Source organism: Thermobia domestica, chromosome 13 (genome assembly GCF_964235325.1).
Source record: "Thermobia domestica chromosome 13, izTheDome1.hap1.1, whole genome shotgun sequence".
Taxonomy (NCBI): domain Eukaryota; kingdom Metazoa; phylum Arthropoda; class Insecta; order Zygentoma; family Lepismatidae; genus Thermobia; species Thermobia domestica.
Window position 1 is genome coordinate 206,651,392 of NC_137466.1, and position 27,990 is coordinate 206,679,381.

The following is a 27,990-nucleotide window of genomic DNA, read 5'->3' on the forward strand; positions in this document are numbered from 1 at the left end:
TTCTTAAGGTATTTATGTATTTTGTGTTTGTACTACAGCTTCAATGTGTGCGTACCAACCGCACGAATTAATTCCTAGACCAAATACATTCGATTAATTTTAACAAAATGGGTTCAAACTTTCCTAACTTTGCTCTTCGAAATTCCAATACTGTTCAATATATCGATGTTATTTTAAAAGAAATCAAGGAAAGGCGGTGAGAAATCTAAATAAAAAAAAAAAACTTCAGTTAGGTTTTTTTTATGCAGAATGAAGGGCCAGACTAAGGTAGTGTATTTGATGCGTCATTGGTTGAATTCCAAAATCGACTTCCTAGTGAACAAACACTATAACATGCTGTAATTTTGTGAAGATCGAAGTCTACAATAAAAGAATGACTACAGAGTCATAAATTTTGAAAATAAATAAAATATAAAATATAAGCTGTTACTAAATTTAGTATATATAAAAAATAAACACGTCTTTTTTTTCTATAAATGTTATAGTTAGAGGTAATAATTTAAAAAGATGGTCAGCCAATCAGGAGTTGCGAAAATATTAGGCGAAATGCGTGTCGAGTTTTCTGTAATAACAAACCATGACAATATGCTGATTAAACACTGGAACCACATCTTTTGTGATAAAAACTTATGCTATAAACTAAAAACTTAACTAAATGTCAGTTAAATAGATTTTAATTGCCATTTGGGCAGATAAAATTTTAAAAATCGAAGTCTCTGCTAAAATATTTCAAAATTGAGTTAAATTCATTATGTTTGTCTTAAAGCTATACGGTCAATCCATCTAAAATGATCCAGCAAAAATATAAATTAGTTGCTCGATCATATTTGAAAATTATGAAACTTACACAGTTGTTTGCTTCATGTTTTAAGACTTTAAAACTGCGTTTACAATATGTTTACAATAGCGGTTTGCCAGTGACAGCCATATTTGTTTCGTGGCGCGCGCCTACTTTCACAATTGTAAGGGTAACAAAAACATTCATTATGAAAACAGTACCGGTACTTCGTCTAGAAGGATAAAACAAAAAATTATTTGATTGGTATTGGATTGAAGTAAAAACTAGGCCTATAGGTATTTACCTATGTTTTTCCTTTCTATGAGAAACTTACTAGTAAAAGTAAACATCAATATCGGTGAAATTTCACTTTTTGTAACGTTTTGTAACAGGGTTGGCTGGTTTAAACCAGCTATTTTTTTCATAAAAGAAAAAAAGAAAAACAAAAAGCAACTGGTTTAAACCAAAAAACGAAAAATGTTAGTAAAAAAGTAAGAGTTTGTAAAATCTTGATGAACACACATTTATGGGTTATCAGTTTCACTCCCGTATATTATTCGTATTATATTTAGACCTAAATTCGATATTCATTACTCAAAGAGATTATACTACAAAAGCAACTTTTTTTTTTTTTTTTTTTTTTTTATAAGTTTATGAATGTTTCTTTTGTGATTTTTTATAGTTTATTATTGTTATGCAATTGCAATCAAAGGAAAATTCTAAATATTGTTTCCTTTTTTAATAATGTTTACTATTGATAAAATCGAATTGCCGTACTTTTTTTTGAGGGGGGGGGGGCTCATAGAAACCCCACGAGAGGCATTTATTGAAATGAGAAGTATCTTTGGTATCTATTTATATATAAATTGGTCAGAGCCAAAGTGGACTCAAATAATTCGTATCTTTATTCGCTTTTCTTACTGATAAGCAAATTAAGTCGTTGTATTTCTTTAACTTGGACTAACAAAAGTCGTAGTGAACTAACATGGACATTAGTTCTTCAGTACTCTGCAGTATTTTGAAATTGTCCATATGTAAAGATTAGTACAACGTATTTTTGTCAGGAGTCCTTCGTGAGTGAATCGGCAGACGTATCGCATTTGTAGCCAATTAGTCCTGGCTTCGAGTTCAAATGGAGGACAATTTCTCTCAGATGTAAGCCGACAAGCGGTTTGGATTCCGCTTTAAGCTTATGTGAAGCCTTCCAGCATAATCCGATTGTTGCATAATAACACCAGGGCGAAACAAACTTGTTTCTTTTCATATCTGATATAAATACTAAGAGCAAATTATTTAAACCATAAAAGCTTGGTTTAACCCCCCCCCAAAAAAAAACGGATTTAAACAAAAGAAAACGGTTTTTTTTCAATAAAATACATGGTTTTTGCCAACCCTGTTTTGTAAGTAGGAAGAAGCGGTATACACAGTTTGGTTTTGCTTGTGATATGAAGAGATATATCAATAGTTTTAGCAGAAAAAAATATTGATTGTGATATACTTACCCTTATGTTTTTATGGTTGTGTTAAAATCACGGTTTTGTCGAAAAACCCGAAGTTTCTTTTGAAATAACTCTGATGGGGCTAGTGATAAAAATCTCAAATTAGCACAGGATGTAGTGCTGTTGTATATGTTTATGGCAAATAAAAAACATTCTTGAGTTTTTTTCTGCTGCAAAAGTTATAGCCTCTCAAAAGTGAAACATACTCCGTTGTAGTGATACCGTTTTGGCACACTAAACAAGGGCTATTTAGGGGATTATTTGTCTTCAGAGCATGTTGGTATGCTGTATACTTGTCCTATATGTTGTGTATTGTTTCAATATTGGAACAGTTATGTTTTTGTGTATTTTTCTATTCCCAGCACTTAAATATACGGAGATTAGACAATACTAATGACATATTACTGTTTGAGAGAGAGTACCTTACCCAAAGCGTTTAGCACAACTGAGATTGCAATAAAAAGAAACTATTTTGAAAACAAAATCGTATTGTTGTTGTTGTAAAGACACAAAACATAACTGCATGTTAGCAAGATATCCATTCCATTATGTTTGATTTTAACAAAGTAATTTGATGCAAATGGTAGAATACGTAACACAGGATGGTCGTCGTAGTCCTCTGACTCTGAAGTGACGTAACATCTTACAATGCCTTCTGAGATAGGAACATATTTGTGGTACCTTCTAGTACCAACAAATCTAGTACAGCGGTCAAGACGTTTTTGTAGAATTTTGAAGATCTAAGCTACTTCATCTGATTTCACCAGAAAATATTTTATGTTTTGTAACTTTTTATTACAAAGTGAAAACGTCATCTACGTTGAGTATCTGATTATTTGTTGACCTTTGCAAACTTGCTATTGAGACTTCTCGTTTGTAGTTCCAACCACACCATCCCAGGCGTTTTTCGCATAGGATGATCCGAAAAAGTTCCATTCAGCGTCCAGATCGAAGTCTTGTTTGTGACACCATAGATTAGCAAAGTTCTTTTTGTTTTTATATTGACTTGAAGCTCCATCAGTAAAATAAATAAGTTCTTTAATGTTCGGATGTACTTCTTTAATATACGCTGTGAAAATCTTTTAAAAATAATAAATTCTAATGTGGTCTAATTTATCATTTTCCTTAAAACAGAACACGAAAGGGTAAACCGTGGCTTGGTCGAAGTATGTGTACGAGTTTCGATTCCAAGTTGGCACCTCTGTCACTCGTACACGACGAGGAATTCGACAACATGCAACAGGACTTTTTGTCTTCTTTTCATGTTACGAATCACTTCTCAACGTATGTTCACACCTATCTGTTCCGTTCCAATTGTCAAGATTTGATTTTCGATTCCAAGTTGGCACCACTGTCACTCGTACACGACACAGAATTCGACAAAATACAAGAGGACTTTTTGTCTTCTTTTGATGTAATTAATCACCTCCCAAAGTATATGCACATCTTTGAAGTTCACCCTGTATGTACATTGTAACGTAGCACGTGTTTGTATTTACAAACACTTATTATACGTATATATGCGTCTTTATTTATGTTGTATAAATTATATATTTTCCCAATGAAGGCTTATTTTAAAGAAAATGCATAAAATAGGCAAAATTAGGCACTACAGCTGTTATTTAGGCAGTAAAGGTCGAAATAGGCAAAATAGGCAAAATAAAATTGGCTTAAATCGAAACTATAATCCTCCACATAAACTTTGAAACATTATTTTTGATCATATCTTTAATATTAAAGAACAGGCATTTTGCCTAACATCCGGTCTCTATATATAACGCTACATCCTGTGCTAATTTGAGATTTTTATCACTAGCTCCACCAGAGTTATTTGAATCGAAACTTCGGGTTTTTCGACAAAACCGTGATTTTAACACAACCATAAAAACATAAGGGTAAGTATATCACAATCAATATTTTTTCTGGTAAAACTACTGATATATCTCTTCATATCACAAACAAAATCAAACTGTGATACCGCTCCTTCCTACTTACAAAACGTTACAAAAAGTGAAATTTCACCGATATTGATGTTTACTAGTAAGTTTCTCATAGAAAGGAGAAATATAAATAAATACCTATAGGCTTAGTTCTTACTTCAATCCATTACCAATCAAATGTTTTTTGTTTTATCCTTCTAGACCAAGTACTGTTTTCGTAATGAACGTTTTTGTTAACCCTTACAATCGTGAAAGTAGGCGCGCGCCACGAAACAAATATGGCTGGCACTGGCAAACCGCTTCAGATAGACATATTGTAAACACAGTTTTAAAGTCTTAAAACATGAAGCAAACAACTGTGTAGGTTTCATAATTTTCAAAAATGGTGGAGCAACCACCTCTGGATCATTTCAAATGGATTGACCCTATATTATTTAATGGCAATGAAGTCTACAACTATGCATGATTCCCAAATATTTTCTTTTCAGTAGTATTTTATTCTGGAGATCTCTAGATAAATTGTAAACTTTAAGTGGCATTTATTCCGAAGTTGGTCGTCTGCCTGATTTTCGACAAAAAGCGTAATAATAGCTACGAAAATGTAAAAATCATCGATTTTTAGGACCGCCTTAAAAGGATATAATAGAGGAGGGTAGGGTATATTAGAGTAAGGTAGGTATAAGTAGGGTAGGGTAGAGTAGAGTAAGGTATGAATAAGTAGGGTAGCATGGGGTTTGATTAACTTAGGGTTAGGGAAGTTTTGACCCATTTTGTTAAAATTAATAGTGTTATTTCTTGTCTCTGCGTAAGGATACCAAATGGAGCGTCTCTATGTACATGGAGACATGTTCTGAACACAATTGCTTGTTACTTTCCCACAATCCAAGCATATGGTAACCTTGCGTGTAGTAGGTCCCTCTACTTTCCTAATAGTTCCTGTTTATAACTGCTTTTATATTACCAAGTACAGAAATGATGAAATTATAAATTTCTTCGCAGTAAATTTTCAAAATTTTGGTAGAAACGGACGACGAACTTTGGAACTTGACCCATTTAAACCAATTCTGGAACTAGTCGTTGTCTGAGAGACTCAATTGAAGAATATGTCGGCTATTTGTTTTATTGTGGATTCTTTTATGTGGGTTTTATCCAAAGAAAAACCACTGGGAACTTTTCGGTTGTGGAACATTCCAGCAACTCTACTGATGAAGGCAATGATATGTAGCCGAAACTGTAACTTAGCCGTGTGCGTGGGTTTTCTCGGTGTTCTCCCGTTTCCTCTCACTTTCTTCATTCCACCATTTCATTCATTACTCATCATCACCGTCTCCTTTAGCCTAACCGGCATAACCGTGGGACGTAAAACTCAAAAGATTTCATTTCATTTTCTGTAACTTAGCGGTAGCAAGTGTTTTGGTTTGGTCGGATTTTATTTTTATCTAAGTTTTACTGACTTAAAAAGCTAGAAGGAACAGCATTCGAGTATAATAATAATAATAATAATAATAATAATAATAATAATAATTGTATATACGTATTATGTTGATGAGTCCAAATCGGATGGGTGGATACATATTATGTCCACTGATGTCGGATTACTTTTAAGCACAGCTTTCAGATGGGTGATTGAACCGCAAAAGACAGAAAATTTGCCATATCTCTAGTAACACGGTAATCGCTTTTCTTTCCTTATTTATTCATCCCTGGAGAGGTTTCCTGGAATATCTGAAGAACACGAGATCATCTGGAAAACCATTAAATTTATAATATGCCAATGGATGCTCACACGTTCCACTAGAACTGATTTATATGGTGGGGAGTGCAAGTGTCCATTATTAATATTGAAGACCAGACTTCTATACTGGAAAGTACCAGGATCCACTGGAATATTACTAATTTAAAGAGTTTCCGGATGATTCTCGGGAAAATCCTCTCCGAAGACGAGTAAGTAAGGGAAGAAGAGAAATTAGAGTGTATCTAAAGAAGGCACCAGAGAGAGAGAGAGAGAGAGCTGAAATTATGATTTGTAAGAAAAAAATTTTGGATACAATGAGTGTACCTATTATTTAATGTGTTACGTTAGGTATCCTTAGTGTTTGTGTGGGTGTGAAAGTGTTTGTACATATACAAGTTTTTCTGATTCTCGGAAATTAGTCCCTAGTATGATTCTTACGACTCATTCTATAAGAACTAATATAACCCAAACTGTTTACTGAGGAATCGATTCTTTTGTGCAAACATTCCTTATGTAATATTTTTACTTACTTTGTTTAGTTACAATTTCTGTTTCTTCTGCTTATTTTAGAATTGTCGCATTGACCTTCGTCAACGTAAGATTGTGCCGTGCACAAGACTGTTTGCTACGCCTATTCCTCCTCCAAAACCAGACACCAAGAGGAAGAGTCCAATTACATGGAAAAGTTTAAGTATTACTGCAGCCATTGGTGGAGGACTGCTGTTATTTATGTGGTATCTTAAAGAAGAAAAGGAAATGGGTATGAATATGTTTGTTTCTTTAACTTTTGATAATGTAATAAAATGTGTATAGACAATGAAAATACACTATACTCCATAGCATTATAAAGTCGCGGCCACCGTTAAGCGACCCTTACCCATACCCTTCGTAAGAAACAGCTCCTTCCACAAGCATGACCACAAGTGACCACAAAAGTGTTTTCTGCACGTGCTGAGGGACAAGGCTGTCATATTTTTTGGTGAAAATGTCTGGACACCATATGTTATTTCTTCTAGAGAGAGCCATTGAGAAAACCGTAGTAGAAACGTATTGACTCGTGAATTGTGTCATAAAAAGTGATCTAAGAAAAATGTTATGATCGAGTGCCAACAAAATTCAAATAGGGCGAAAATACCAAAACTGAATCGAATTATTTATGAGTTTTTCAAAAGATATATATACTATTATATTTAAAAAATTAAAAAAAAAAATATATCTAAAGTGACTTACTCATCAATACCTTACTCAAACTATTATAGATAGAAACATGGATTTGTACAGAATATTCCTTTGTCAAAAGGCAAGGGCTAATAAAACAATTTTAAAAATATATGTCCTATAAGAGACAAAGAGAGTTTTTTTTTTTTTTTTTTTTTTTTTTTTTTTTTTTACTAAAAATAGAATATATCATAAATTCTTGAAGTTAAGAAGATGGAACTAAGGGATAAATTCTTCATTAAAATTAACAAAAAACACGTTTCAATGATTGCAAAAACTTCGATCCTATAGGAGAAAAGAGGGGGTTTCTATTAATATTCAAATTTCCGATTATTTGTTTAGAAAGTGCCGAATGTGAGGATTCGCTTAAGAAGGCGTAAAATTCAGCACGTACACTTCTCATTTAAAAAATTACAGGCCTCGCCCTCGGATTTTCTTTCTTTCTTTTTTTTAATTCAGTTGCTGAGAAGGGGAAATGGGGTCAATTTCTATAATATTATAATTTTAGTTTTACTAAAGAAATATCCTCAGCTAATTAGAAACAACGATTAGTGAAAAATGTCAGCAAAATTGCAAATTTGATTAGCACTCTGTTGATAAATCTGTCAGTACCGAAACTTAAAATAAAATTGAGAATGATATCTGTAAATACTTTACTTTTGTATTGAAATCAATGTAATTCAATTGAGTGCAAGTATCTTACATGAAAATGTATCCTAAGATTAGTGACGTGGGCTGGGTCTATAGTTTCATCATTGAAGCCAATAAACTGGTGATATTAAATAAATGTTGTTTAGAATTATTTTATATTATTCCGATATGTTATCTTTGATTAAAGTAAGGTCACTGGTTTGGGACGCGCAAAAACTATTTAACTCAGCCTTGACTAGTGTTGTCCACGAGAGGAGACGCCTTGTTAAGGTTGAAGAAGTCTCGTCTTGTCTCGATTCTCAAATAATTCTTTATCCTCTCTTTCGAAAATGTTCTCGTTTTTTAAGTAATTTTATATCCTTGACTTTTGAGAGTAATGCAGTGTTGGGAAGTAACGTAACGCAAGTAACGCGTTACTTTTTAAGTAACGTTTCCTAGTAACGCGTTACATTTTTTCCAAAGTAACTGTAACGGTAACGCGTTACAAATTTTTAAGTAACGTACCTAGTTTGCGTTACTTTTTTCGCGTTACATTTCGGATGAGTAACTACAATATATGTATTTTCTTTTTCGGAAACAAATGTTTCTTTCCTGTAAGTGAATTTCTCAGAATGAAACAATCGAGCATGAACTACATATGTCAGTGACCGACAGTCACAAACACAAAGAGAAACAGATAAGTTCGTAGTGCCACTTGCTGTTTTCTTTGAAGATGAGGACAGCCTTAGGGAAATCACGTGTACTGATTGCAAGCATCTGGAAGATTTTGTCGTAGATTTTGACAGCTCCAAATCAATACATTCAGTGAGTGAACTAGGAGTACAATGATACCGGTAGTCTATTTTACTTTGATTGATTTTTGTTTTTATAAAGATGGAGAACGAAAATATTTTACAGTTCGAACATTTGAAACAATACTTTTTTCTTAAGAGCTGAGGATGATGGTGGACAGAATTTAAAAGTAAAGTGTCTGAAGTGCCCCGGCAGAAAATATTTATCAACAACTAGGGTGCCATAATTAACGATTTACAGTAAGGGGTTAATATGAATAAACTGTGTTCTGATGAGCAGGCCTACTTTATTACTAGAAAATAATTTGCTGATAGTATGTAACATTGGAGTTCTTTCAGATCAGTTTGCTTATCCTAGAGTCCCGTTGATTATAGAGTAGTGTAATGTTTCTTTATATTCTTTGTTTTTAATTTTACATAACAACATTGCTATTATTATATAATTAGTTTAGCAGAATAAGAATAAGCAACCGTTTTTTCTAACGCATAGGGATGAACACGAGTCAAGCTAAAACTCGACTCGACTCGAATTTAAGTCGATTTTCGAGTCAAGTCAAGGGTAATATCCTCGAGTCGAGTTCCGAGCCGATTCAGTTTTTCGCGTCGAGTTTCGAGTCCAGTCGAGTTTGATAAATTGCACGTTCGTTTTCATGGCCTGATTGCACTGGAAAACGAAAGCCATGGAATACTTTTAGTGTTGCTCACGAGAGGGGACACTGCTCGCATCTTGTCTCTCTCGATAACGAGACCACAAGAGTTTTTTTATAACAAGCTCAGCTCGGCTCGGCTCAACTGAGAAGATGGCTCGAGCCGGCTCACTTGGGGTGAACCATCGGCTGGAGCTGGCTTGGTAGGGATGAGCCATTTGCTCGGTTTGGCTCAACTGAGCCGAGGGCTCTAGCCGAGTCGGTTGGGTGAGCTGTTGGCTCGGCTCACTTCTCGGTTCGGGTCGATAGTGAATGAGCTGTGAGTCGAGCTGCTCGAGTCGTTGACAATTCTAAACCCGGGCCGAGCAGTTTTGAAGATATTTGGCCAGTACCCTATAACTTTTAACAATGTTTGGCTCGAGTCCAAATACTCAACCTAGACCCTCAATCCAAATTCAGAAGCTCGTGAACAATGTCCTTGACTCCTAGACTTCACGACTACCGAGGTTGGCAATCAACTAGTTTTTTAGTATTCAAATACAAACTGCCTATCTTTCATGTTTAAACACACTGTTGTTATAATTAATAATAATAATAATAATAAAAGTTGTAGTAGTAGTAGTGTCATTGATAATAATTATACTGTCTATGTAATATACTTGAAAAATGTACTCGAAACTACACATCGGATTTGGCTCGAGTCGAGTAGGAGGAAATTTTTCGAGTCGAGTGCTCGGGCGAGCTCAAAGATGTCTGTTTCTAGTCGAATCGAGTGTCAAAGAAAACTCGCTCGAACTTGCTCGTGTCCATCCCTACGAGTAACGCAGTATGGCATTTTATCAATGTTACATGAGAATGTTCATATATCAAGTAAAAATTTGTCCTTGCATTTACATAAAGCGATTCAGAACGTGCAATATTATTGTTATTGTTATTATTATTATTATTATTATTATTAATAATAATAATAGCGGTAGTAATAGTGGTACGGAGAATTGAAGTCATAATTTTTTTCACATTTTTAAAGTTTCGGACCTAAAAGTAACGCGTTACTTTCGAAGTAAAGTAACAGTTACTTTTTGAGGGCAAGTAACGCGTTACTAACGCGTTACATTTTAAGAGAAAGTAAAGTAACTTGTAACGCGTTACATTTTTACAAGTAACTTACTGGAGTAATGTACGCCAATTTTTGCACTTAGTAATAAGAAAATTAAATGCTTTGTAGGGTTAAGTGTTGAATAATTAGCATTAATTAAAAAAAGATACATATCGCCCGGATTTCTTAACCAATATTCATATCGAAACCAGATCCTAGCTAGGGGTAGCTAGGGTTTGAGCCCCTTTCGACCACCTTCAGCTCCCTGAAACTTTCATGTTTTGCTTCCTCTGCTTTGCTTCACTTCCAAGTACATGATTCTTTTATTTGTTACTTAGACTTTTCTGGCCAGAAGGACTAGGTTGCTTATCATTTGGTACCGCCGAAAGAAAATAGACATTTCCAATCAGCAAGAAAATACGTAGACACCACCAGCATACTACAATCTCTTCGAACAAAATCTCAAGGGAAAGTAGAGAACTAAAACTTACCAACTGACAACCGTGAAAAACATTGATGGTCATAAACAATAAATTGAAGCGTTCTATAAGGAATGAAAATTCTTGAGAAAGCATTCCAAGCTAAGATTTTTACTTCCTTCTTTTCGTTTCTTTAATTTGCAAAACAATACAAAAAACGTTTTAACTTTTAACTTCTTTTTGTGTTGTTACTCAATCGTGGATGAAGACGTAAGACATACTGTCTTTCTTTCTTCTATATATATAAACTTCAAAAAAATAATGCTTAAATTTACAAATATGATTCACTTTATTATGGCTTGCAAAAATCGGAAAACTATAAAGGGGAGAAAGGAAAATCACCCTACTACCTGCCTTTAGTTGTAAACTATAGCGCCAAAAGTTAGGCTCTTGCAGAAATTGAGAATAAATATATACCTTTTAAATGCGTACATTTTTCCCTTCCCACACTTTTTTCCCTTTAAAAAAATGTCATCCTGAAGAAAATAGAATCCGTTTTTAAAAAAATGAGATACTTCGTTAGCTCATTTTCTCTACAGATATTTTATGGGCAATAAATAAACATATCACTTTATCGAAAACTTTCGAATACTAACATAATGCAAGTTGGGTCTAGGTTGAACTAAAAAATAAGTTTTTACTTCTGCTGTTCCCATATGACAATCTGGAATGGAAACCTTCAAAACAGAGAGGAACCAGTTCATTCAGTTTAGAAATCTGGCATCATTGAGTCCTTCGCGACCTCCAGTGCAGTTTGCGGTTACTAAGCCACAGGGGGTAGAGGAAAGTCTTCCTTCTTCCAGGAAAAATAGTCGCTTATCCATGGCCCCGACTTTAGCTAATTGTAGGCCAGATGACGCAGATGAACTGGATATTGAGCGATATGCGCATCGGGTCACAACTAGGGATACCCACAAAGTTCCGGTTCCGCGAGGAACCGGTTATCGGAAACCCGGTTTTCAAAACCGGATCTTAGGAACCGGTTCCAGATCTGGATCTGAAAACCCGGTTCCAGAACCGGATCTTAGGAACCGGTTCCAGATCTGGATCTGAAAACCCGGTTCCAGAACCGGATCTTAGGAACCGGTTCCAGACCTGGATCCGAAAGCCCCCAAAGACCCGTAAAGGAGACACAAAGTTCACCTTCAAAACACTGCAAAGAGGACCATGCGCTTGTGCCCTCCCCGCCCAGACCCGCTTGTGCCAACAGAAAAAAAATTGGTCCACCAGTGGATGTTTAGCCAAATGAGTTGGCCAGTTTGCCTGTTTAGCCAATGAGTTTGCCAGTTACCCAGTTTATTTAGCCAAATGAGACAAGCGGCCGCCGCCTGGGTGCCTGCCTGTCGCTTCCACCATTTCATCTAGCACACTGTTCACATTCTGCCCTGTCAGCTCTGGTTTAGGGTAGGGATTGTCACAAAGTTTCGGTTCCAGCGGAACCGGGAACGGTTCTTGGAGATCTGGTTTTTCAGAACCGGTTCCAGACCTGGATCCGAAAACCCGGTTCCAGAACCGGATCTTGGGAACCGGTTCCAGACCTGAATCCGAAAAACCTGTTCCAGAACAGGATCTTCTAGAACCGGATCCGTTCAGACCCGAAAACCGGTTCCATCAGGAACCGGTTCTGGCCATCCCTAGTCACAACTAATTCCGTTCATCATCTGTAACTTTCTGGTCCTGAAGTCCAAACCGCATTAAATCAAAAATAAAAATTCTTCGTTTCTACGTCTTAGGATTATGCACTTGAGGCTAAAGGAGACGGATAATTAATGGATTGCTGTCACAGATATGTGGAAGTGGATAATTGAAATAGGAAAAAGAATTTATTAATTGTTTGTGCTGAAACTGTGTGAAGTGATTGTGAGCAGTGTCACTGTGTTTCATAACACATTTGATACAAATATTGTGAAAGGGGGAAAATATATCCCTCCTTTTCATAATATGTTCTGTAATAGCAATCCTGAAACAAAGGAATGAAAATAAGATGTAGCAATGTAGCCAACATAAATTTAGAAACATCCATACTGACTAACAAGAATAATGACCTGTATTAAGTACTGTTTGGAAACGTAATACCTCTCTAAATAATTCAAAAGGTGGATAATTGTGTAAATTCAAATGAATACATCAAGAAACAAATGAAATTGAATATAAATTCCTTTGATGCTGCAGGTAAATAACTCCAGGCAAATTGTTATCGATCTGAACCCAGATATTCACATGGGCAATATCGTGCAATGCTTGGTTTATGTTGAATTTTGAATCGGATCCCATTGAGTGCCCAAAATACAACTTTGTGGTGTTTTAGTACACATATGAGACTACAATCTGAACAATTTTGAACAAATTCAGAGGGACATTTCTATATTTTTGAAGTGTTATTTTTTATTTTACAGGTTTTTCAATGTAGTACAACTTGTAGAGCAATCTTAAGGTTTTCCAATGGTGTTTGTTCCACGACTCTAGTGTACATATTAACCATTTTATGACAATTTTTAATAATCACTGTAACTGAGAAAGTGCCGTTTTTTTTGTTTTTTTTTTTTTTTTTGGCATTTTTGAACACCCTGTATGGAGACACTTTCAGGAGGAGAGAAGTAATATTTGGGATTTTTTCATCTCCCACTGTAATAAAGCTGTGCACCAATTTTTACAAAAATCTAAGATCGTCAGGTCAGATTTTGCCATTTCATTGGTTGATTTCACATGGAATGTCCCCTTACGAACTTGAAAGTTAACGTAAAGTAGTAAATTAACGCAATGATCCTTACGTTCTTTAAGTGACAATTGATACAAATTGTTCTATAGTTGTTATTATTAAGTATTCTGCCTATTGGCAAGTCCTGGCACTAATGAGGGTTTTTTTCTTCTTTTAGTTTCGGGCCTGGAAATGTCTGTTCCATGTTTCTCGATCTTCCTCTTTTAACTCTCAATATTTTCTTCTCTTTTTCAAACAATCAATCAGTTGTGTTCTTCCTATTATTCCGTTTCCTTCCATTTTCCCTTGTATTGCGGTATGAAGAAGAAAATTTTCCGCTTCAATTGGTCTTCCTACAAAAAATGCTGGCTAAAAGGCCCTCTTCTTTCCTATCCGTTTTAAAACATCTTCGTTTGTTACTCTCTCTGTCCATTCTATCTTCTCCATCTTCCTCCAACACCACATATCGAAGCTTTCTAAATATTTCTTCTCTTAACTTCCGTAATGTCCAAGTCTCTGAACCATAAAGTCCAATACTCCATATATGACACTTGACCAACTTCTTCCTCAATCGAATATTAAACTTGCTAGTCAAAAGCGATCTTTTCCTGCTCAATTCATCTTTGGCTATGGCAACTATTGGTCTCATCTCTTTGGTACAGTGTCTGTCTCTCTTCAAAATACTACCCAGATACTTGGAATTATCGACCTCTTTAAGTTCTTTTTGTTCTACTCTGACCCTTAAGGGCTTGTTTCCATAAGATATTTTCATGGCTTCCGATTTTTCGATGTTGATTTCCATTCCATATAGTTTCCCAGTGTTAACAGTTTTGTCAATCATTTCCCAGTCCTTCTTCGGTTCTAGCTATAATGACTGTATCATCTGTATACTTGATCTTATTAATATGCCCTCCAATCTTGAAATCTCCTAATTCCCATTTAATGTTTCCTTCATTAACCATTCACTGTAAATGTTGGATAATTGGGAGATATGCTACATCCCAGGTTTTCCAATGCTCATATTTTTCCGATATATTTGTGTCTCTTCCTATAAACGCCTTTATTTCCTACATTTTTAACGAAACCTCCTATATTTTTGTGGCATTGCTACTTGTGAAAATAACATAAGGAAATGAAGTGTGTGTGGTTGTAAGGCCTTTTGTCTCCACAGTAGGGTGGTTGAATGGAGACTGTTCTGTGTTTCATCTTTCCAATTACACTAAACAATATACAGTTAGCGCAAAAAGTATTCATACACCTACAAAATGGAACAAAACATAAACTAGTTTCTTCATATTCATTAAAAAGGTCTATGGAGTAGTGATTTTAAAGACTTATAAATAATTTATTTAGGTTTTCAATACTTTTTGCACTAAATGTAGGCAGATAATTGTAGAATATGTTACAGATAGTCAAACGTTATCTTAAAAATTCCAGCTGCAGTGATAAAATTATTCACATCTTGGAGACGTATAATTACAAACACTGATTTCTGGTGTAGATCTTTTTTACACTTTCCTTATGGTCGTGCTTAGTACTGGTGAGCTACGTACGAAAACACTAAGAAACTCGTATAAAATTTTGCAACGAGATAATTACCCATTTAGTTATACAGGTGATTCTTTATAGGGTTTACAACTTCAATCAGTTATAATCAGTATAATCTTTTATTGGAACCACATACAGACAAATCCATTATAGCTCAATGTGTGCACCTGCGGTCATCCTGGACACATCCCAACGAAAGTTGATTTTCTATCAAATAGTAACCAGCAAATAGTAACGTCCGCGATGGCTGTTGTGATGCGATGTTTCAGCTCATTAACATTATCAGGTAGGGGAGGTGTGTACACCTTATCTTTCACAAACTCACACAGAAAGAAGTCAAGTAGCGTGTAATCTGGAGATCATAGCGACCAGGCAATTGGTCCACCACGACCTATCCACTTATCTGGGAAACGCTGATCAAGAAATTCCCTTACCTCTATCAAATAGTGCGGCGGAGTGCCATCTTGTTATCACTATAAATGGCCATCGTGGTCATCTTCATCTGACTATGGAATAAGGAGGTTCTGGAACATATCAAGCGATGCCGATGATGGTGCTCTCAGCGAAGAAAAATGGTCCATACACCTTTGCTCTGGAAACAGCGCAAAACATGTTTGGGGCTATCACGAACCGGCTCGCTTTTCCGTACCCCAAATACGACAATTGTATGTGTTGACTAGGCCGGAAAGGTGAAAAGTTGATTCGTCTCTGAATACCACATTGTTCAAGAGAGACTCATCACCACTAATGCGATCCAACATGGTAACACAGAATTCATGTCGGGTATGTTTATTCGCTTCACTCAGTGCTTGAACCAAGGACAGTCTGTATGTCTTCATGAACAAACGTCTAGACAATTCACGCCAAACAGTGGTCTGAGGGATACCAGTTTCTTGTGATGCACGTTGTGTAGATTTTCGCGGACTGCTGACAAAACTAACTGCTTCCACCACATCGTCAGTACCGGATGAACGCCCTGGAGCCTTTGTGTGTCGCACAAAACAACCTGTTTCAACAAATGTCTGGTGCCATTTGTATACTGTTGGTCTGATGGGTGGTTCTTTGCCGTATTGTATGCGAAACTTACGCTGTACACTCGTTGCTGACTTCGTTTCTTCAAACCAAAACACGCACGTAGCTCTTTCCGCACCAGTGAAAGTCTCCATTTTCAACGACTGACCGGTGGCGCCGCGTGTGGTCAACTCCGCAACTATTCACTACGTGAATCAAACTTGAAGTGTTTTGCGGTATAATGACATATAAACCAACTCTGTATGTGGTTCCAATAAAGAATTATAACTTATTGAAATTGTAAACCCTATAAAGAACCAGCCTTTATTTGAAGTAGAATGTATGTTCATATAACAAATGGTGTAATTCCCATGTGATTTTTTTTTATTTCTATCTATTGGATAATTGAAATGTTCCTTTTTTACAGCTTCACGAAAGTTCCTATATTTTTTCGTCATGATTTCCTATATTATTTTTTTATTAGCATTGGAAAGCCTGACATCCTTGTCTGACTCCTTTTCCAATCTCCACACTATTGGTGTTTTCTTCATTCAAGCACAACTCCACCCGTTCTCCTATGTATAGGTTGCGAATGAGTTGTCGGTCTCTCCAGTTAACTCTAATTTCTTTAAGTATTTTTATAATAATTTATTTTTAGACAGTTCTCAAATTGTGACAAAAGGAATTTTATTGATAAAATACAGTGGCGTCTCGTGACATAAGTTTTCAATAGTTCACAGTCGTTAGAAAATTTTATTTTATAATTCTTTCAGTATTCTAAATAAGAAAAACTATAAGTAATCAATGAAAGTAACCATATATATTTACAGATGATGAAAAGTACCAATTTATAAACAAATGCTCCATTTCATTCGTATATGAAATTACTTCTCATGTTCTTCTGAGCAATCAACTTGTTAATAACTTCTGAAGTTTAGTTTTTCATTTGTTTTCTGGTGATATTATAGCTAATGCACTGAGACTATTTTGAGCTAAGGTACTCCTTTAAATGCTTTCACATTCTTTAACATGGTAACACAACTTTCAGTTTCTGTAGTCAGCTTCGGATTATTTGCTGTGATTTTCACAAATTTTGTTGTATGCCATTCTCTTCTTATAGACTCACCATCAATTTGATAATATACTAAGTGTAATTTCCATTAGTATCAAGACTTCAAACGTTTGCTATCTTGTATATTTAAAGAGCTCCTTCATTGCTAAGCGGTTAGCATACGTGCCTTTGGCGTGGGAGACCCGAATTCGATTCGCGAAGTGAGCTAATGTGGTTCGGATTCCACGTTAATCAGTAGATCCCGTCTCTTGAGCCTCGCTGCTGAAAGGGACGTTAAACTCAAAATCAACTCAACTCCTATATTTGAGTTACCATGTATGCTCTTTAGTGAACCGTTAACACTATACACGATACATCCAATGTATCAAATTATTATGATAGTTGCAGATGCACCTTTAATTAGGAACGCTTTCTCCATGTACTTTTGCATTGTTATCTCAAGATACTCCATTACTGTTCCGTACCGCTCCAAAGAAAAAAAAATCTTTCCGGTTACAACTGAACGTACGTTACTGCAAATCTCAATACTTGTCTTTTTCTATTTTGCATGTGTTAAAGATGAATGTTGAAAAAAAAAAAAATCAATTCCAAAATTTCCTTCAGGCTCCCACAATACAGAAGGTAAGATTTTACCATTGTTGCAATATTACCAAGTACAGCATATTTTGATAAGCTATTCGATTTCCATACAAACATTTAGTTTATTTAGGTAGAAAAGACCATAGCCTAAAGAAAAATCAGACATTATACATATTAAAAAAAGTTCTGAAAATAAAATTTAATTCCATTCTACATTAACTTAAAAATTTCTGGAAAAGGGTTTTAAACCTCCCATTCCCCTTGGTATGACCTCGGAAAGCCGTAATTTTGTTTGTTGCATTAGTGTATTTTCATTACGAGAAATTGAGATAAAAAGAAATGTAGATAACTGATTGGAAGAATGAGTTATATAGTACTACTATATTCTTCTATATATTTTAAGTTGCAGTTGTTTGATTCTGTTTAAAGCTCCACGTTGCTGGAAATTAGTCAACAACAGCTGTCAACGCAGCAGTTCATTCTTTGATTCTGTTTAAAGCGCCATATTACTGGAAATAAATGAACAACAGTACTGTTAACGCTGCTCGTGCAAATCTTGATTTGAATGTAAGGAAACCGCAGTTCTTCCCCTCAGGTACCCGCCTTTCCCTTCTGTACTACACACAGAGCAGTCTGTCACGCTCGCTGCTTTGTTGTGAACGTGATGTGATGATGGAATGCATATACGCAAGGGGTAAAGCAAGCGAAGAATAGAAACGAAACGGCAGTAAAATAATATTCTAAATATTATTAAATATCTTAAGGAGCAACGAACAGCCCACGATACTTGGTGGTTCACGTGCTTTTGCGAACTGCACAAGCCGACACTACTGTTAAAATATTAATTTTGAGCGTGACTATTTCTATGTATTACAAGGTTATACTTTTGAGGAAGAAGTTGTTAATCGCAATATACTTCCTCCTGGTTGCAACCTTAACTTGCATGTAGATTGTACTATGTTATTACCCCACTTCTGTTGTTTTGTTTTGACTTTCCGGGACCTATTCTGTATGAGGTGATCTTAAATCGTTCCGTGTATACCCATAATGGTATCAGAATGGCGTCCTGGTACTTTGAATTCCATGTATATTATAGGTCACTTCATAATCTGAAGCATTTTTATAAACTCAGCTCAAAATAAATTAATTAGGTTTTGTATGCGTTAACCGTTACTATTACAAACAAACAAACAAAAAAAATCTCTTGCTACATTTCGGGACATATCTGGCTGTTTCCTTCTTCGGATCATAAAGAGAAATTTAGGAATTTTGTTAGAAATTCGGATAGAAGGATTTTTTTCACCTTATATAAAGCAACAATAAAGTATAATTGAAAATCTAGAGCGAAGAGCATTAAAAAAAAAAAAAAAAAAAGTACATCACTCATCTGTTTTGAGTGCTTACTTTTCAACATACTGATTTTGAACTGAAGTAACTGAACAATGTATTTCTTCAATAGTGAATTATGTAAATATTGATTTGTGAAAGGTAAAAATCACTTTTAGGTGCTTTTACTCACTAAAAAAAAAAAAAAAAAAAAAAAAAAAAAAAAAAAAAAAAAAAAAAAAAAAAAAAAAGGAATTTTTCCAGATGTTTGTAAGTTTACATGCGATTTCATAGTTATAGACTGTATATTTAGCCATAGTGAAATAAATGTTTCTTTTTTTTCTTTTTTTTTTTTTTAACTTAAAAGTGACATGCTTATGTGTTTTATTTCATGGCAGCAAGAGCCCGAGAGCGAAAAAGAGCCCTGGGAAAGGCCGCCATTGGTGGAGGCTTTGACCTCATAGATCACGAGAGAAAGCCTCGAAAGAGTGAAGACTTCCTAGGCCAGTGGTTGCTGATTTACTTTGGCTTCACGCATTGTCCCGACGTCTGTCCAGATGAACTAGAGAAAATGACCAAAGTAGTTGAACTGATAGGTAAGTACTCTTTAAATGTTATAGGATGTTCGTTGTCTAGAAGGTACGAAACAAAAATGAGTCGAAATATTTGAAACAAACACAGCACAATATTGATGATAGAAGAATTTTGTTTGGGGCCAAAAATGAGATAGAGAGAGACTCGTGTTCGAAAATTTATTTATTTGCTTAAGGAATCCAAAGTTGAATTTAAATGAGAATAGTTAGATAGGAAGTGGGAAGCGGTAATTGAAAAATGCAAACAAAATTTGGATATAAATAGAAACACCAATTTAAGCTGGCAACCTTCCACTATAAAACAAGTAAATATACAGATTGAATACCCCATGTTACAGTGTGTTACTCAGCTATTTGATGAGTGACCAAAGCTTCTACCTGGTACTCTTTTCGAAAATCAGTGCTCTACCCTGGCGAGTCCGTTCCTTTCACTTTTCTGATGTTTTTACTATTCTTTCTTTACTATTTTATCTTCCGTGCTCAAGGCTTCAGAGAAGAGCTGAAAGCTAGGAAGTGCAAGGCGTTTCCAGAAGTTGCAGTTATCTGTAAGTAAAATGAGTGTAAGGAAATTGATAGTGGCGTCTTCAGCGCGGGAGATCCGGGTTCGATTCCCGGTAGGAGCTCATCATGAACTCGGATTCCACGTTATACTTTAGATCTACGTCACGTATAGCCTCGATGCTAAAGTAAAATCCAACCAACCAACCAAAGACAGTTTTTGGTTAGGTACGGAAGAATACCTCTTTCCAAATTATTAACACTGGTAAAAGTCGAATCAAGGTCAGATATTTACGCCATGAGGTATGTGCATATTTTTTTCTTCAAAATATGGTGGCACTTGTTGCTGTAAAGCATTATGTAAAAAGGGACTGTTCTCTTTCTTCTTTCTCTGTTTAAACTTTAACATGAAGGAAGCAGTGGCGTAAACAGCGTTCTATATCGGATTAAAGAGATATAACAGCTATGACCTTTACACTCATACGATATATAAATATCATACTTCCTTATTGAAGTTAGCAAACAGAATCACCAGTAATTTGTATAAATAAAAATAGTAATAATAATAATAATAATAATAATAAAACGCAACTTTCTGCGTCAAAATGGACTGTGGTCGTACTGATGCACTAAACTGTTTCAGCAATCTATGTTGCCTTTCTTAGGAACTCTTGAAAATTCGCATAAAAGTTTTTTTCACTTCTCAGAATTTCATTTTATACGTTTTCCGCACGCTTAGTTGAAAAGTTAAGAGGAGTTAAACGTTTGTTAATGTAAATCCTCTATACTCGAACAACTCTTACATTCAACATTCTACTTCTTGGAAATACTTTGCAGTAGAACTTGTTTTGTTGAGTTGTGTTCACCATTGAAAAACACATGTACAGTTACTGTTGTGATTATAAATGTATAAGATTATGTGATTTCTCAGTTTTACTCGCTTGAAGGAGTTTCAGTTAAGCAATAGCTACATACCAATGTTTATTTTCTTAAGTGTTTTTAATTTCAAACCAGTAATCTTCCAATAACTCATTGTTCAGTACGAGCGTTAACCGTTACAGAAAATGTGTGAAATCAGTGACAAACGCAATTCTACAAAACTAGTTCTACGTATATATATATATAAAAGTGTGTGTGTGTGAACGTGAAATAAAAACAGATAGGAATGGCTAAAGAAGCCTTTAGGAGGAAGAAAATGCTATTTTGTGGAACATTGAATAAAGAGTTGAGAAAAAGACTCATAAAAATACTTCGTGTAGAATATTGTACTGTATAGGTTAGAAACATGAACATTACGAAAAAATTATGAAAAGCGACAGGAGGCATTAAAAATGTGGGTGTGGAGAAGAATGGAGAGAATTAGCTGGTTCGAGTGGAAAACAAATGAGAAGGTGTAAGAAATGATGGGGGGAAAAAGAACAATTTTAAATATTATTAAGAAGAGGACAATTGGATAAGAAGAAACTGTATCATGAAGGATGTGCTAGAGAATATGGTGGTAGGAAAAAGAGAGAGGAGGTGAAGGAGACTACAATTAATTTAGGATATCAAAAGAGAAAAATCGTACGTGAAGACGAAGAATTTTGGCCAACTGTTTCTTTTCTGTGGTCTGCAAAAGAGTGTAAACTTCTTCCAAGGGAGTCCGGATTCTTCAGATATTCGTAGTTCCTCTTCTTTCATGTGAGACTAATAATTATTCACATTTATGTGCATATCACCAAAGGAACTAATAACCAAGTCTTTAAACGTGCTGGTCCATTCTTGTTCAGTATAGGTACATTACGTAGTTCCATAGTTATGTGTCGTTACAAAAGTTCCAGTGCAAAGAATTTGCAATAGTAGATCGTGCATGGAAAAGTTCTTCGAGTACAAGAGATTTACAGTAACAAGAGGGATGGGCAAAACCAATTTTTACATTTCGGTTTTCTCCAAAACCTGTTGTTTTTCACCGAAACTGGTTTTGGTTTTCTCCAAAAACCGATTCAGTTTTTCACCGAAACAGGTTCTGGAAAAAACCGGAACCCGTTTTGCAGAAAACCGAAACCGGATCAGGTAAAAAACCGAACCGGTCTTGCAGAAAACCGAAACCGGTTTCGGTGAAAAATCGGACCGGATTTTGGAGAAAACCAAAACAGGTTTGAAAAGTTTCATAAACCGGTTTCGGTTTTTCTAAAAACCGAAAAAACTGTTTTTGTGCCCACCACTAGTTAAAACCTCATCAATTCCAACTAGGCACATGAAAAAAGTGCAAAAGAAAATTATGAAAAAAAAAATCCTCATATGAGTTCCCTGGAGCCACTGATGAAAGCAACAGAGATTGTTGAAACAGTTTAGTGTAATTGAACAACAAACTGCAAAGATACAGAAATTACTAATAAAATTACTTTAAGAAAATGTTGAATAGAATTAAATATTCTCGTTTGTTACTTAAAACAAGTTTTATTGCACTACCGCCCATATATATACACTATCGCTCATATAGGTTTGGACAGTAATACGAAGATATAAAACAGAGGTTTAACTTAAGTACTGTGAGACAAAATACAAACATAGCTGTTCATATACTTGTATTAATTGCTACAGAAATGGAACAAAGCTAAATCACAGGAAAAGCATATTTCTTGACAAAATTACTCACATTTTCGTTTCGTCAAATAACCGTCTTTTGCATATATAACTGCTTTTGCATATATAACTAACTTTTCCTGGTGTCCGCCTTACTAGTTTTTCCAACATCATTAGTTGAATAGCGTTCCACTTGACAAGGGGAATGTTCTTCAAGTCATGCTGCGATGTTGGGCACTGAGTTCACGCTGGCCTGTCAAGATCATCCCACAACTTCTCGACAGAGTTGAGAATCGGGAGATTGTGGGGACCATGTCGTTAGCTGTAGGACTCCTACTTCAGCTTGGGCTTGGAGGTAGTTCTGCAAAGTGCAGACGTGTATGTGGGATCGTTATCGAGAATTAAAGTGAAATTTTGTGCAATTAAATGGAGACCAGACGGAATGGCTTGTGTTTCAAGAATTTCTCGATAATATTCTTTTCGCATAATCGCATAATGCCGATTTTAGTTAACCCGCCAACCGCGGCGTATGAGAAACACCCCGAAACTAACACAGACCCTCTACCATATTTTACTGTCAGCATTTTGCGTTCCAGTAGTATTTGCTCACCTGGGGATCTGCACACAAATCGTCGTCGTCTGTCTCCAAACACTTCAAACTTAGACTCGTCGATCCACAACACGCGTTTCCACTCCCTGACCGTCCAGTTTATGTGTGCGCATGCCTACTGTAGTGTTTTCTGTTTGTTACCACGTCTAAGCAACGGTTTACGCACGACTACACGCCCATATAAATTTGATTCCTGTAGTCGCCGTTTCACAGTACTAACGGATACTTTGTTGGAACACGTTCTGTTGACCTCTGTGTTATTTTCGGTGCTGTTAATCTTCTGTTACGTACTAAGTAATCGTATTCATATTGCTTCAGCCTCTGTTGTTACTCGAAACTTCCCCGGACGATCATGATCTTCATGATTCCCGAAAGTGGCGTATTGTCTTATTACATCATTAACGGTAGATTTAGCTATCTTTAATTTTTTGGAAATTTCTCGCACTGAATGTCCTTCTTTATAAAGGGTAACCATCGCTGCCCTTTCCTCAATAAGCACAGGCTTTCCTCGCGGCATCGTCTTGAAATTATGCACTTGCTTTTGATTACTACAACGATCTTCCCTCATCCAATTCTACTAATAGTAACTAACGCTGCCCTTGACGAAAGCAACGATGCTCCACCGAGTGTATTTTATCTTATGAAAGCAATCATAATTCCTGTCTACCTGTTTCACACAATTGCTCGTCCAAGGAACTTTGCTGTATATATTTAAAACCACTTATGCTTCCTTGGCGTTTTGCCACTTTGCTTGCAAAACAGAGGCAGACTTGTCAGTTTGGCATATTATACTGTATTGGTGTGGTTAAGTTATCACATGTCTCATTTATTAATATTACTACCAAGCAACAAGGTTATGTCATAGTCAAAGTAGCTTTATGATTTGCTTATTACTTATAAAATACATGTCCAATCTTCCATGAGCGTGTAATTTATGCAAGTCTCCCAAGTCTGCATTTCATCACAAGTTTTTTCATACCGATATACTGTTTATTATTATTAAATTCATGTGACTGGTTTATTGGATGGGATTGATTTGTATTTGGATGGGACGTCTTTTGTCATCAGCGGGCCTATACATGACGAGACGCACAGTTTAAGGTGGAATCTGAACCTTTGTAGTGGATTCGATAATACCACACTGGGAAACGAATCAGGGACTTGCGTAACTAAGGCACACGCGTTAACCTTGAGACTAGGGAGAAGGGCTGGTTTATTGGAGTACAATGTTCTGTATTAGATACGGTTAGAAAATAAATTAATTTAGCAGGGAAAGTCGGAAAGTAAGTTTCCCCTGGTGGCTATGGGCAGACGTGTTTATGGAATTCCAAATAATATACTGTGAAAGTAAAGAACAAGGTTTACCTTATTTTTCCACACAGCAACCAAATACTTAGATGCATTTGTTGTATCGCTGTACAAGGTTTAAAAACTCACTTATGGAAAAGACGCATATCTGCGTACGAAGAAACTCCTTCACTGCTGTCTTCCATTCGTCATGGTTCCGAAATTCGTTCCGCGAGAATCTTCTTTAATGCCGGGAAGAGATCGAAGTCTCTGGGCTCGAGGTCGGACTGTACAGTGGATGGGCTAGTCACTCACAACCGGGGGTGGCAAGATTATTTTGCATTGCCGCCTCTGAGTGCAGTCTCGCATTGTCCTAATGGAGAACGCCAGATGTCAGAAAGCCACACTTCAGTCTTGGTAGCATCTAATAATAACGCTGAGCATTGATTCTTCCAATCTCCATTCTTGGCGGGCATACAATGAGCCTTTTATTCCAACTTATTGCTTGTCATCCGTTAAGTACCAATAGGCACAGAGTGACGATGGAATAAGAGAAGAGATTCCCTCTCGATTAACTGGGATTTAAACCACCATCTTTCGTTTCCAGGTTGTTGCTCCGCCTATTTAGATTCCTGCGACCCGGCTAGTGTTTCTGTATTTTGTCCCTTGTGTTATGTTCGAGATTGGCATTTATTCCAATGATTATTGTTTTGTTCATTTATTTTTCAGAGAAGAATCCCGATGTGCCAAATGTTCAGCCGTTGTTTATAACAGTGGATCCTGATCGAGACACAGCCGAAGTGGTGGGAAAATACGTGAAAGAATTTTCTCCGAAGCTTTTAGGTTTAACTGGAACCAAAGAACAAGTGAACCAAGTATGCAAAGCGTATCGTGTATATTTTAGTCAAGGACCTAAGGATGTTGACGAGGATTATATAGTAAGTACTTTTGTTTGTTTTAATCGTGTATATGTTTTGCTCTAATCCTTAACTATACAACTCTATAGCTTGCTTCATTATTCATGCTGTTATTCTTTTTTTTCAGCTAATTGAAGAATATGAAGTTACAACAGGACTTGTCAAACAAATTAGTAAATGTATGTCAGTCATGAATATTAGTTAAGTTAATTTTGAGTTTAACGTCCCTTTCAGCAGCGAGGTTATATGAGACGGGGCCTACTGATTAACGTGGAATCCGAACCACGTGAGCTCCCGGCTGGAATCGAACTCGGGTCTTCCACGTCAAAGGCGCGTACGCTAACCCCTTAGCCACGAAGGAGTTCGTCATGAATATTAGTGTTGTTGCTAGTTTATCCGTCGCTGTTGCGTACAGTCCTCTATAAAAAGTAAATGATATTTTACATACAAGTAAATTATGTTGTTTAATTATGTCGATGGCTGTATAGTTCAGTCTTATTTTTTTTTTTTAAAGATATGGTCTCTGTTTGTAAAATGCCTTAAAGGTCTTAGGTAGCCAAAGAAAATTCACGCGTTAATTACTACATTTCATTTGTGAATTTATTTGCTGAATTTCTAGTGATCTGTTATTGCCATCTTCCGACCCTGTAGCTAGGAATGTATTCGAGTTTGGTGATGTGAGTAAAAATGAAATATAAATTCTAAGATTAATTCCTCTTATAAATGTGGATTGAAGATTTAGCTTCTTTTATTTTGAATATATTCATTGTCTTTTCTTTACAAAACAAATTTTAACCTAAATTCGTTCATATTTTCATACATAATATTAGAAGTATATATACACACACAGTGAAACCTTTCTTGAGCGGGATCCGCAAAAATTTCCGTTAAATTCATGTTTCCGCCTAATGGAGGTAGACCTTTCCTTTAAAAAAAATGCTTATAACGGACATACTGAGAATATATATAGGTGTACGTAACTTGTTCAATTACAGTACTTTTTCCTTCTACGGATTAATACACAAAAAACGTTTTATTTGTTTGTCTCAGTAGTCAGGCAGGATTTTCTGTATACATTGCTGCTTGGCTGCGGTATAGTTCAGGATACAGAAAAGCTTTCTCTGGAATTTTGAAAGTCCTCTGAACTCTTTCCTACTTGTTTTTACGACACGTGATAGGGATATGTAATTCCTGCTTTGTTGCGTCAATTCCTATTTTCCAGAACCTTGTTTTATCAATTTTCTTCTCATTTTTGGTGGCTGTCGCTAGTCGCTACACAAGTGGAACTGAAGTACGCTGATACAAAGAAGACTGACAGCTGGCATGCTCCGAAGGACCAGCCGAAACTTGTGGGGGTGAAATCCCGGTGAATATGAGTAGTGGTTGACAAAGGTCAACATTGTCCATAAAGATTTAAGAAAAGAACGAAGAATTTATCGCAGACAGTTTAATGTATATGTTAGCCCTCTCACATGATGTCTAAAAATTTTTCTAATCCGTATAATCTGAAACTCAGAATTTTCCGTTAAAGTTTTATTTTGCTCTCCGTTGTCCGCATAATACAGTTTCCGCTTAAGGAAGGGTCTTTTACACGTATTTTACTCCAAAATTCATGAGGCCGTGAAATATTTCCGTTTAAGACAGTTTTCCGTTTAATAAAGGGTCCGTTGAAGGCAGGTTTTACTGTATATATATATATATATCGGGTGTTCTAAAAATGGCTCTCATGGATCACAGAGCACTATTCTGCAGGTTCGAATAAAGCGATAATGTTATATGATGGTATACTTTCCGGAGCCCCCTTCAGCCGCCATGATGAATCAAAATTTTACTATATGGCAACGTCGCAGATTAACTTGGAACCATTACCATTACTCTACGAATCCATTAAGTTTACTTATTTTACACAAAGTGATGCTAGTGTCAGTCTATATCGACTTTAACTGCCAACTGGAAAGAGTCGATTCAACTATTTGATAGATTGATAGATCTACTGTATGGTTCTTTATCTGGAACGTTGCCATATACTGAAATTCACGTCTCCGGACGAGGACCCGAAAGGTATACAAATATTGCTTTATTTTGCTTTATTTATTACTTTATTTTGACATGAAGAAGAGAGCTCTGTGGTCCGGGGGCACCATTTTTAGAACACCCGATATATATACACACCGGTGTATCGAAAGCACGGGGCTGTACGGAAAATGGAAAAAGAGGAAAGTTGTTGGAAACAGGTGGATTTCAGTCTAAAATGATGGAATTTTTCCAGTCACACCAGCCATTTGGACTTTATATTTATAAGGCACCCTATGTTAAATGATAAGCAACGTTTCGAGGCCAACTGGCTGCTGGAACGGAAGGCGAGGGCACGCAAAAATTAAACGAGAAGGACATACACCGTCCATAAATTAAGTAATGAGACGGATTTTATTGTGACGAAACAGTGAATGCA

General features: G+C 36.0%; 1 protein-coding gene across 1 annotated transcript in view; it reads left to right on the forward strand.

The window, feature by feature from the left end:
- The window catches only part of Scox (Synthesis of cytochrome c oxidase), a 40,713-nt gene that overhangs the window by 9,089 nt on the left and 3,634 nt on the right, over window positions 1-27,990 (forward strand). Inside the window, exons 2-4 of the mRNA XM_081737281.1 lie at window positions 6,523-6,712; window positions 19,467-19,664; window positions 25,351-25,559. Coding sequence (XP_081593407.1) covers window positions 6,523-6,712; window positions 19,467-19,664; window positions 25,351-25,559 — 597 coding nt within the window. The remainder of the gene's footprint in view (window positions 1-6,522; window positions 6,713-19,466; window positions 19,665-25,350; window positions 25,560-27,990) is intronic.